This window comes from Crocodylus siamensis, chromosome 4 (assembly GCF_052110815.1).
Source record: "Crocodylus siamensis isolate JL-2025a chromosome 4, ASM5211081v1, whole genome shotgun sequence".
NCBI classification, from domain to species: Eukaryota; Metazoa; Chordata; order Crocodylia; family Crocodylidae; genus Crocodylus; species Crocodylus siamensis.
Window position 1 is genome coordinate 125,365,260 of NC_143398.1, and position 12,873 is coordinate 125,378,132.

At 45.0% G+C, this 12,873-nt stretch overlaps 1 protein-coding gene across 11 annotated transcripts in view; it reads right to left on the reverse strand.

Annotated features, from left to right (window-relative positions):
• ITPR2 (inositol 1,4,5-trisphosphate receptor type 2) overlaps nt 1-12,873 on the reverse strand; it is a 537,951-nt gene that overhangs the window by 224,843 nt on the left and 300,235 nt on the right. For all 11 annotated transcript variants that reach the window (XM_090043677.1, XM_090043678.1, XM_090043675.1 and 8 more), the window contains one exon: nt 4,072-4,180. In XM_090043677.1, the coding sequence (XP_089899803.1) occupies nt 4,072-4,180 (109 nt within the window). The remainder of the gene's footprint in view (nt 1-4,071; nt 4,181-12,873) is intronic.

The following is a 12,873-nucleotide window of genomic DNA, read 5'->3' on the forward strand; positions in this document are numbered from 1 at the left end:
TTGTTGTCATGGGGATGCTCAGTTAAATTAATCTGAATTAACTCTAAGTATGAATTTAAAGTAGATTTAATTAATACCAGGGGTGCCCAACCTAGCCAGCCTTGTGGGCAGGGATGGCACCAGCCTCTTCCCAGTGTAGGGGCTGAAATGGGCTAAACAAAGTTGTAGGGCTTGTGCAGACAAAGGTGGGAAACGGGTCCCATAGGCTGGGCCAACCAGGGAACGCTGCAGGCTCAGCTGTGCAGGGTGGGCACCAGTGGTCTGGTGGGGGGAGGCAGGGGGCTTGAACAGGGATGGTGTTGGAAGGGGTGCTTATGGTGGGGGTGCAAGGTAATTCTGGGGTGGCTCCCCCCTAGCACCACCCCTGCTTATGGGTCAAGTAAGTGGCACAGGGCCAGTCCACGGGCTGGATCCTGCACATGTGGATGGTTCATGGGTGCAATCCTGTGTGCCAACTTGGCCTCACATCCCTGGATCCTGCCAGGGACTGAACCCATGTGAACCAGCTGAATGCTGGCATGATCTAGCACATAGGGCCACCTCATCTTGACCCATGGGGCTCCCCACAGGTCTGGAAATTTGGCAACAGGGCAGTAGCAATTAACACGGCTACCACTCCCCCACTGCCAAATTTCCAGACCTGTGGGGATATGGGCTGAAACTGGCCCACAGGACAGAGGTTGAACACAACTGATTTAAACTAACATGCATTTCCTTCCCCTCATGGGTTGGAAAGAAGATCTAATTGTATAAGCACTTTTATACAGGTACAACTACATCATAATGGGGGGGGGGAAGGAAGCAGTTGCATTACTTTAGCTCCACTGGCATAGTTAAAACAGTAGAACTTGTGTGTGTGGACAAGCGCACAGAAGCATTGGGAAGGTCTGTCCTCTTTAGTTTGCTGGAGTGCTTCTTGGTCTTGTCTGCAAGATTTCAGGTACAAATACCTGTAGTCAGGCAGAGGAAGTGACAAGTGGAGGTGGGGAAGAGGAATGAATATAGCTGGTAAAAAGTGGAAAGGTTATCTGTGGAGTCAGATGTTAGGCATGTTATAAATTCCCTTTGAGGATTAGAACTGAGAGGCTGGAGAGAGAGTGCTTTTCTTGTGAGAAATGTATCCCCACAGGTAACTGGGTATTTTTGTCTTTGATAGGTTTTTGGTATGCGTTCATGCTGGTACACAGTTGTTGTTTGGTTTCTCCTACATATTTTCTATTGTGACACATTTAGTACACTGGATGAGATACATTACATTTCTGGAAGTGCAGGTGTAAGATCCAGGAACGCTGATAGTTTTGTTGTGGGGTATAGTAATTGTGGGAGTGGTGGGGATGTGTTGGCAGGTTTTACATTTCTTGTCATGATACAGCCTGGATCCATTCAGTGTGTTTTGAGCTGTAGAAAGTTTGCTTCTGGTGGTTTGGTGCTTGTTTAAAGGCTAGCATGGGCAGTTCTGGGTAGATCTCTTAAGAACTGGGTCTCCTTGTATGGGCTGCAATTGTTTGAGGATTTTCTGTATAGGTTTCAGGGAGGGACAATATGTCATAACCAGTGGTGTGCCATTTATGTGGGGGGGAAGGTGTTCTTCTATACTGCAGCAATTCTTCATGTGGTATCTGGGTGGCTCTTTCAAAAGTGCAATCCATCTCGCTGAAGAAGCGTTCTTGTTGAGTGAAAGCCCTTTTGAGATTTCTGAGGTGACAATCATGAGTGTTCTCCTCAGTGCAAATTCAGTGGTATCAGATGGCTTGGTTGTATATTACAGCTTGATGTGTTTAGGGTGATCGCTGGTTCTGTGCAGATATGTATTTTGGTCCATGGGTTTCTTGTATACGGTGGTCTGTATTTTACCATTCTGGATAGTGACCATCGTGTCTAAAAAGGAAATGTTGGTGTTGGAGTATTCCAGAGACAGTCTGATTGGGGGGGGGGGGCGCAGGGGGGAGATGCTTGTTGAATTTTTAACGAAAATCAGAGATTGCAAGTTTTCAGTCCAAATGATAAAGATGTCATAAATATATCTTAAGTATAGCAAGGATTTGATGGTGCAGTCCTTGAGAAATTTTTCTTCCAGGTGGCTCATGAAAAGGTTGGCATACGGTGAGGACATTTTGGTGCCCAGAGCTGTGCCCATGGTCTGCAGGAAGTGTTGATTATTCAGAGTGAAGTTGTTGTGTGTGTGGGCGAAGTGTATAAGTTATCTTTGGGTTTGAGTTGTAACGTTGCTCTTGTAGATATGTAAGGCAGGTTTGGACGCCATCCTGGTGTGGGATGTTGGTATAGAAGCTGGTAATGTTCCTGGTGGCTTAGGAGAGTATTGCTGTAATTATGGTCTATGTTTTTAAATTTTCTTAAGAAGTTGGTTGCATGTTGGACAAAACTCGCTCTTTGGGTGTGGTTCTGTGGCGAACACCCATGATTGTCACCTCAGAAATCTCAAAACGGCCTTCACTCAACAAGGGCATTCCTCCCTAAACACACCAAAAAAGCTGTAATTTACAGCCACAGACTATCAAAGCCAATCTATTAAAGACAAAAATACCCAATTACCTGTGGCAATACATTTCTCACAAGAAAACTCTCTCTCCACTCTCTTAGATCTAATCCTCAAAGGGAATTTAGAAAACACCTTTCATAGCCAAGCCTATGAACTTCATTTCATCAATATACTGGATACAAAAAACCATGGACTAAATATAAACATTGGATTTATGACACATTATAACCTGCCTAACATATGACTCCCCAAGTAACCTCTCTACTTTTTACCAGCTATATTCATTCCCATCCCCCTCCCCTCTACCCCATCTCTCATCCATTGACTACAACTACATTCATTCCCCTCCCCTTCCTCACCTGTCTCTTACCTATTGACTACCCAAATTTACATTTTAGCTGACTGGCTTTCTTGCACACATACTGGCCTCCTGGCTAGAGTAGTAAAGCAGCCAGAAGAGCACAGACCAACTGCAGACATTTCCTTTGCCTGATGAAAGGTTTTTGCAAGCGTCCAAAGAAGAATTTGTCCAATTATTTGAGTTAGTCTAATAAAAAAATATCAGATTTACCCAAAAAACCTTGTCTGTTTAATTTGGTGCGTATTTAAATTATATTTTGTGATTTTAATTACCCTTATTTATAACATAGTGACATAACTTCATAATTAGCAGTATAACTGTCTGAATGATGCCTTATCAACTCTAAGTACATTTTAAGTTTTCATCTGGCTTATATACATTTAAGAATCATGCATGTTATAGGTAAACAGCAAGCATGTATGATCATTATCCTAGCACTTATAAATGAATTACTTGTATAAACATACACTATAAAAACACAGTATCAGTGAACAGGGTCAGACTCTACTCTTCCTCATACACAGTCTATTGTGACTACATTTGGTCATACGGTTATAACCAAAAGGAAAATTTGCTCTACAAAGTACTTGGACTGCAAATGTTTCTGTAGGGCCAATGTCTGGAAATGTCTATAGGTATCTGGACAGCATCTGAAAAAAATGGCTACAAAAACTGGTACACGCATGCTAAAGGCTGCAATAGTAATATTAGGGGGCACTGTGATCTGGTTTAGGCATAGATGCTGCCTCGGGCCTTGCTCAGATTGCTACTGTCTGTACGCAAACATGCAAACTATACCCCGTGAATCTTCAGATTAAATCCAGCAATGACCCTCTGCTTCGATAGCAAAAGCTCTGCAAAGCTAAGGGTCCTTCCCAGGAGTTTTGAGGTATAGGAGGACAGATGTGTACAACTCCTGTGCTTTGTTTCAGCTGCCAGTTGCAAACTTGCTGGCATAGGTTCACACACACAGCCAATCTCCAAGTGGGCTGAACTGTACAGTCTTATATTTTATCTGTCAGGGTTGCCAAACCCAACCTGTCAGAAGCAGGTGCAAGCAACTTAGAAAGCTTTGGTTACTCCTCTGCCAACTGGTCAACTTGTGTTTAAACTATGTACTGGCTAAATTCCTGGGGCTTTTACTGTGTGCCTTATTAGAAAACATGGTGACATTATTTTTGTTTTTCTTAAATGATCTTTGTTTATTTACCTCCCACTTGTGCAGTTTTGCTGTAGCTGCCAGACAGAGGCCCATTCATGCCACTTCCATAGTCTCCTTTAAAGTAACGATTTAGAAGGATTTTCCTTAAAGTGTTGCCCTTTAAAAGAAGGATGAAAAATGAGCATGAGAAGTTACAGTAGTGGTCAATTTCTTCCTTTTGGAGAATTCACTGCTTGGCACAATAACATATTGTAATAACTCTTTAGATAATCAAGAGTACGTGCCTAAGTGGTGGAGAACTATGGCCAGAGAACTCTGGCCTTATCTATAGGTTAGCAATCTTTAAAGGCTGTAAACTGGATTGATGCAGTTCAGATCAGAAACTGAACAGATGGCTAGGCACTAGGACAGGGGCAGGCAAAAATCCAGCCTGCCAGGCAATTTCATCCATCCCACAGGCACCCACCAACTCACTGTACCCCATCAAGCCTGCATGCCTTGTTCTCACCCTCGTAGACGGAAGGGCCCAGCCCAGGCAGCACACATCTTCCAGCGGAGGCAGCTGCTGCCACTGCTGTAGCCACTGGGGGACCTGCTCATTTTCCCCAGTATCACATTCACTCAGGGTACCAGGTAAGGAAACAGAGATGGTGGGGGCAGGGGGCCAGCACTGCATGTGGTGGCAAGAAGTACAGCCAGGCCAGCCTGCCTCTTTTGCACGGGATTCCGCACGGCACACATGAAGCTCCCAGCACCCACACGCCACCAAAGGAAGCCCTGCGCAATGGAGCCAGCTACCTTTGTCCCTATCTGCCATGCAGGCACCACATGCAGCGCTGCTGGAGCTGCACACTGCTGGGCAGCAGTGTCTGTGTGGGCCACAGACATCCCGAGTGCCCCCACCTCCTGCTGTTGCCTCTAGGAGTAGGGGCTGTGTGCCATGGGGGGAATGTGTGTGGGCAGGTCCCCACACCCCCCACCCTCCCTCACATCCACACCCTGCCCACTTGAGCTCCGCACTCCCGCTGCCCCCCCGGACGTGCACTCTATGCTGCCGCCAGCCCTGTACTCCTGGGGGGGCAGGAGGGCCTCACAAGGGGAGGGACTTCTGGTGGCAAAGGTCACAAACCAGGGGCAGGACTTCTGGTCCCAAGATGGTGACCAGGAGGTGGGGCACCTGTCAAGGGGTGGAGCTACCCTTGCAGCCCTCAACAGCACAACAAAACTCATTAAGCAGTCCTCCAGCTTAAATAATTGCCCACTCCTGCACTAGGACCACCCTGCCACTGCTGCTTTTCTCCATCACCAGCTTGGGGAAAGCATCCACCACCACTTTTCCCTGCATCCACCACAGAAAAGCAGCAGAGGTGGGCCCTTTCTTCATGCAGAGGCAGGGAAAAGCAGTAGCAGTGGGCACTTTCCCTGCACCAATGCAGGAAAAGCATCCACTGCTGGCACAGGGAAAGCATCACTGCTGAAGCCCCACATCCATGGACCAGATCAAAAGGCCACAGCTTGCCGATCCCTGGCCTTATCTAATAAGTCTTATGGAGGAGTTCTAAACTATTTTCCGATAGATTTATTTAACATCTTTAACTCAACCACAAGCAGCTACTTCAGTTTCTTTAATCATGGTGTATGGAGTCCATATTTTACAATGGGATCCATGGAGACAGACCCCAGCATCTTCTCTTTGTCTCCTCCTTCCCCCATCCACCCATTATCGGGGGCAGATCACAGGTGGGTATGTGATGGTGTAGTTGCTTCCCCCTTCAGCTGTGAGGTGCAGATGCAGTAATCTCTCTGGGCATATCAGCACAGCTCATGCCAGGATCTATGAGCTCACCAGCTGGTCAGCTCAGCCTTTGGATGGAGCCCCCGTTTTCACACATCCCCAGATCCCAGGGGGTAAGTTGCTGCTCCTCCCCACCCTTTCTCCCTGCATAATTCAGAGACAAGAGAAAAGAGGGACAAGCTGCAGCACCGCTTATCTCCTGGGCTCCAGAGCTATGTGAAAACAGGGGCTGAGCACCAGCATTGGTCATCCCCTCTACTGCTTCTGAATTCAGAGGGGAGGAGGGAAAGGGGGAGAAAAGAGCAGAAAGATAGAGGAAAAAGGCAAACATAGGCTTTCACCCCATGGGCTCCAGAATTATGCAAAAGCAGTGGCTCTGGCAAACCCCCAATCTGACCAGGACTACCACAGGAAAAGAGAGGATGCAATGCGGTAGAAATAAAGTTAGCTATATCTTCTTATGAGAACTAAGGTCTATATCCTATTCCACCTATTAAATGCCTAAGTGGACTTACATATGTAAGCGTGAACTAAATTCACCCTACTGGATTCTCTAAAAAATACTTAACAGAAGTGGTAGGTGCATTAGCCTCCACTTTGCTGCTTTATGTGACTTAGTCTTAAGAAAAATACATGAGTATGCCACAAAAATTAATTTTCACTATTTGTGGCAGACTCAGGATCACACTTAGATGCCTAAATCCACTTAGGCACTTTAACAGGTACCACAGGACATGGCCTTTAGTTTTCACAAGTTTTTTTTTGAAAATATATGCATCATGAGAAGTTCTGGGCATCCAGCAGGGCTTGCATAATAATAGCACACCTAACTTCCCAGTTGACATACTCCTGTGACTACTACAGGAGGCAGAGAACCAGGAAATGAATTCCAGCTAACCTTTCAGAATAGCTGAGGAGGCTCACCTTTGTTCTAACCTAGTTCCTGTTCCCTCATTAACAGGCACTTCTAACAGTAATCACAGGTGTCTGAAAAACCTTCTAGCTACATACACCTTAAGTACAATGGGGATATCAGCACCAAGCAAGTTCCAGCATGCAATACTCTATACACGTAGACAGCCAGCACAAAATAGCAACAGTTTTCTAGACCATGAAGTTTCCTAGACAATAAAAATTGTTTCTCCTCATTCATATTTTTGGTCATTCACAGGCATTATGGCACACCTTCCTCTCCTCCCAAACCCCCCCAGAACATAACCTAATCCAAAATAGACCGTATGTATGAAAACACTTAAATGCCATAAAGTGGGCAATAGCCTCTAAATGGAGAGACGTGACTAATAACCCATCTTAAAAGAAAAGCCTAGACAATGACCTCTACAGCATATTTCTGATGGAGAAGGCTATAATAAAAGTCACAATACAGTTACAGGAAGGAATGCCTAAAGTCACTTATAGATCGTTTTTACAAAACAATGCCAGAAGTCATAGGCTGTATTATTCAATCAAAACATTCTTTATTGTATAATGTTTAAGCCCATGCAATACGTATTATATAGGTACTAGGTACAGAATTTCAAATAAATAAATTTAGATACAAACATACAGAATTGGTACAAAAATTATTCGACTAATAATTTAGGATGACATAGTTCTTCAGTCTTTGTAGTTATGTCTCTTGTTCATACCTTTTTTCCTGAGCCTTATCTTCCACAAGGCAACAGGAGCAACAGCACTATGAAGTTGCTTCTTAAATCAGCTATGTAACCCTAAGACTTCCTCCCCATTGTCAGGAGTCAGGGCAGCAGGCAGGCTTTGGTCCCCAGCTGGCCCCGATTACAAGCAGGGGTCTGACTGCCAGTGGCCTAACTACCCCAAGCTGGCCCTAACTACCCACATGGATGTGGCTGCCTCCAGATGACCTCTCAGTATTCCTCAGGCCACTCTGTCTAGTTGGGGTGCTCCTCTGTCTAATTTCTGATCCCTGGCTCCCAGTTTCCTACCTGATGGCTCCTTGTTCCTAACTCCAGCTCATGTCCCTACCCCTGACCATCACCTCCTTGGTTTCGGACTGCTGACTCATGGCTCACAATTTTAGTTTGACAATCACACGTCTCAATCCTTTAAAACCACAACAATTTGCTTCAGACCCCCTGGTTAGTGACTGTAGTCTGAACCCCTGCTTTCAGCTCCTGAGTCCACAGACTCATATCTTTAGTTCAGTAATCACCCACATCCCAGTCCCTTACAGTTCATGGACTCCTAGCCTGCTTTATAACTCTGGTTTTGACCCTTGCTTCCTGGCCTTGCCTACTCATGATTAGTGTCATCCCCTGACATCCACAAACAATATCACAAAACAGTGGACTCTCATTTCTTAGGACAAACCACTACCCCTTCATTATTAGAACTCCTGCTCTGCCGTTTTTCATTCTCTCTTGAGGCCTTGTTATAAGGTAATTTTGGGCAGCGCCAGGAGCTCTTAACCCCCTGGACTGTCCACATATTTAACACCTGAAACTAATTTTAAGCACTCATTAGGAAACTCAAAGTTACACCACACCAGGTCAGGATTATCTCTGATCTCCATTACCCATCTTGTGTTATGCTAAGATACAGCCACTGTAAGCCACACCATAGTGTAAACACCCCACCTAACTCCCCTGCCCTGCTGGTGCAGATCAAGTCCACTGCCCTCCCCCATCAGCTCCAGATCCCTATTCACTGCCTCTCTACCCACTTACTTGTGGCTGCCCACATTGTCTATCCCAGGGATGTAGGCAGGATAGGGCTAACCTGTCTGCTCAGCTGATGCCACTGCTGCTGTTCTCTGAGCCAGCTCAGCTTGGAGAAAAGCAGCAGCCCAGCAGCAATAGCAGCCAGAGACACGGGTTAACCCTCCCCTGCTATTCCCCAGGATAGGCAGAGCAGGCAGCTACAAGTAAACAAGGTTGGGGGAACTGGAGGAGCCCTGTGGGGCAAGGGGGAGGGTAAAGCCTGAAATGGGAGCAGGGAGATTCTTACCAGCCAGTCCTCCAGGTCCCTGCCAGCCTGAACATGCACAGCTGCTCCAAATTTGAGCTAGCACTAACACTAATCAATATTTGTGTGGCTCACAGTGTAATGTATAACAAAGCCCCAGTAGCTCCCAATGTTCTCTGAAAAATGCCAGAAATCAAGGGCATGGTTGCCTGAAAAGGAAGAATACCAAGAAATCTCTGGATTGTATGACAGCAGTGTTAAAAATGCAGAACAGAACTTTACCCATACCCTTTTCAGTTTTAGGCTCTTCAATCTCCCCATGTATTTTCTATACCACATTTCTGATCTTTAGTAGCCACATGACTCCTCAACAATATTGATTCTCTTATAAAATTAGCTAACAATGCAAAGAGCAGGCTGTTTCTCTACAGTATCAATTGGGCCCAGGAAATTCTGAGATACTCATAATTTCAAGAATTTCTATAAGCTCCTAGAATGCATCCCTGAGTAATTATTGAACTTTGCTATAAAATATGCCTAAAATTAGAGATCAGAATTCTCCCAAGACAAAGCCTTTTACTTTTGGATTCTGCAGACATACCTTCCCACTGTCCCATTTTAAGTCCCAAATCAACAGTTTTTTAAAGGATAATTTAGGCTACTTCGAAACGGTGGCCATCTTTTGCAAGAGACATGGAGTGGCAGCAGCTGCCACTTGCAACCTTTAACCCCACCCCCCACATCCAGCTGGTTGGGTAGCACTTTTGCAGCTGGCAGAGGTGTGCCCTGCCCTTGCCCCCCACACCCCTTGGCTCTGTTCCTGGGAGGCAATCGTGCAGGGTGGTGAGTGGGTCCCCCTGCCTGCACATAGACCCTAGGGCCTGCCCAAGTACCCACAGTTGACAACCCCTGAACTATAAGATAGGGGCCTTAATAGTCACAAATTGTACTGGTAAAACTATGTTTGTAAGCCAGAAGGTAGAACAGGGTGGCACCTTAACAAATTAACTGCTTCGGAAGCATGAGCTTTTATAGGTAATAGCCCACTGAATTAGATATTAGACCTATGAAGGCTCATGACTCTCTGAACCAGCTAATCTCTAACATGGGTGGATCTAGTTTTTGAAAGAGGGGTCCAGATGGGGCAGTGTATCATCACATATGCATCATCACCTGACCAACATTATTGCCTTCTATGATGAGATGACTGGCTCTGTGGATGTGGGGAGACCAGTAGAAATGGTATACCTTGATTTTAGCTAGGCTTTTGATACAGTCTCCTACAATATTCTCACAGGCAAGCTAAGAAAGCACGGGCTGGATGAATGGACTGTAACATGAATGGAAAACTGCTGAATCATCAGGTTCAGAGGATAGTAATTAATGCTTGATGTCTAGCTGGCAGCTGATATCAAGTAGAGTGACCCAGGGGTGGGTCCTGGAGCCGGTTTTGTTCAAGATCTTCATCAATGAAGATGGCATTCAGCAAGTTGGCAGATGATGCTAAGCTGGGGGGTAGGGCTAGGATTCAGAATGACTTAGACAAATTGGAGGACTGGGCCAAAATGAATCTCATGAAGTTCAAAAAAGCCAAGTGAGAAGTCCTGAACTTAGGACAGAACAATCCCATGCACCAGTACAGGCTGGAGGGCTGACTGGCTGGGCGGCAGCTCTGAAGAAAAGGATCTGGGGTTACAGTGGATATCCTTGGAGATTTTTAAGACCCAGCTAGACAAAACCTTAGCTAAGATGATCTAGTTGAGGATGGTCCTGCTTTGAGCAGGGGGTTAGACTAGATGACTTCCTGAGGTCCCTTCCAACCCTAATTTTCTATGATTCTATATAGTACAACACTTATTTTTCTCCAGATAAAAAGAAACTAGAAGCTTTTTAGTAATGTGCTAGGGGGTCTAGGGCTCTATTATTCTGTTTAAGAATGAATCAAAACCAATATATAATTTTATTGGCATGTTCATTTGCTAATTTGCTATATGATGCATTATTTATTAAAAACACAACAAACTAGGCAAAAATTATCAAAAAATGTGTCTTTAGTTCTGTAGTCATTATAATTAAATTTACATCTTTCAGATATATAAAACAAAATCTAGCCTTCTTGAGCATCTTAACAGCTCATCCAATACTTCAGTGAAAATTATTTCCATGCTTGAGTTAATGTTTTTAGCTAGAGCTAAAAGTAGTCTGCAGGGCTATGAAATAGGAGCTACATTACTACGAACAGCTAACGCAGTGATTGTCAACCAGGGGTATGCCTACCTCTAGGGGTACTTCAAAAGGTCAGAGGGGATATGCAGAATGAAGGTACAGGTATTGGCAATTGGCTTTTTTTAGCTGATGTGGCTGATAACGTGGCCAACAAATACCCTGTGCATGCGCGCCACTGCAGCACAGCCACAGATGGCCAGGAACACAGCCTGGCAGTGTGGACAGCAACTGGATCTGACAATTAAGTCTGTTGTGAGGGAGGAGGCATGGGGGGCGCAGATCAAGACCCCCACAGCAAGGAAGGGAGCGGGGCTGGGGCAGGGGCAGGTGTTGTACAGCCAGGGCAGGGCACAGGACGGATCCGCGAGCAGCTCATCTGGAGAGTGTAGGGGGTGGACAGCTCCTGCTGCAGCATGCACCCCAGGAGGACTTGGGTGGTGTGTACCACGAGATCTGTGCGCAGGGTAAGGGCAGGCTGCAATGTGGGCTGGGGCCGGGGCAGCACTGGGCTCTTCCCAGAGGAGCAGTTGGGCAACAGCTGCAGTCGGGGCAGGTGGCAGCCAGGAACATAATTGGTAACATTAAAAACAATTAAAAAAAAAAGGGAGTAGATGAACTCAAACTTTGAGACAGAGAGGTACACTTGTTAAAAAAAGATTGAAAACCCCTGAGCTAGCAGATAGCATAGTTGCAAAAGAAAGAATAGTTTCATTATGTTAAGACCACTGCACTCCCCTGCCCCTCCCCAAAATCTGCCTCTGGTCTCTAAGGCGCTGCCTTGCCTGGCCTTTTGCCTGACTTCAGACTAACTTGGCTAAACACACCTCTACTTATTTTGTAAGGTGTGCTTTTATGGGCATTCCAAAATGGACAAGTCACAAACAAAACTATCTTGCTGATGTAACAAATTGTTGCCAAGGCAAGGGAGACAGCCAGCCATTTCATGGAATTGATGTCTCCACAAAGGATATTCGTTCTCAGGACAGGTTACAGGCTTCATATTGCCTGAAAGCAAATGATTACAAATGCAAGCTAAATTAAGTTTGCAACAAATATTATCAGACCTCCTAGTACTGGAGCAGAGTCCAAAAACTAGAATACAACAGACAGTACAGCAATATCTTCACACTGTTGTATTTCTTCAAATTTCACAGGCCAAATTCTGCCAAACTGCTGGTTAAAATAGAATTTCTTCTACAGCACTTATTAGTGTATGGAAATGGTATGTGAACATCACTCAGCTGACTCTCAATACATACAGAATGACTAGAATAGACAGAGTAGCTTTGAAAAAAACACAACGAAACAACAATATAATAGTCTTATTGTTATCCATGAATACCACCACATTGTCTTTTATGAAACCTAGAATATGAATTGAGAACATAGAAAAGCAACAGAGGGGTGTGGGGGGGGTGTGGGGGTGTGTGTGTGTGTGTGTGTGTTCTAAAAATACCCCTACTGATTGACAAGCAGTTTCCAATTGGGAAAAATATTTTTAATACAATAAAGTAAGTACAACCAAACGGTATTCCTGTTGGTTTGTATTTTAGTATACTAGTTACCACTGAGACAGAAAACGGTTAACACTACAAGATTCATTTATAAATGCCTTCCTACTATAATCTCAGTAAAATAAGAGTAGGAACTTCAAAATATTTTTTTTTTGCTGCAGGAGGGATGAAGGATGTAGGCTCTGTAGGTTTACAGGATAGGAAACTGCTTTGTAAAGCTATGATTCAAAGGAGGATTTGGAAGTCTGGGAATAACCACCCTAGATGAGCTCCCAGCATAAGAAAATGGGCTAACACAGGAGTAGGCAACGTTTTTTGGCTGAAGTTCCAAAAAAACCACAATGCCTGTCTTTGAAGGTGCCAGAGTGCCCA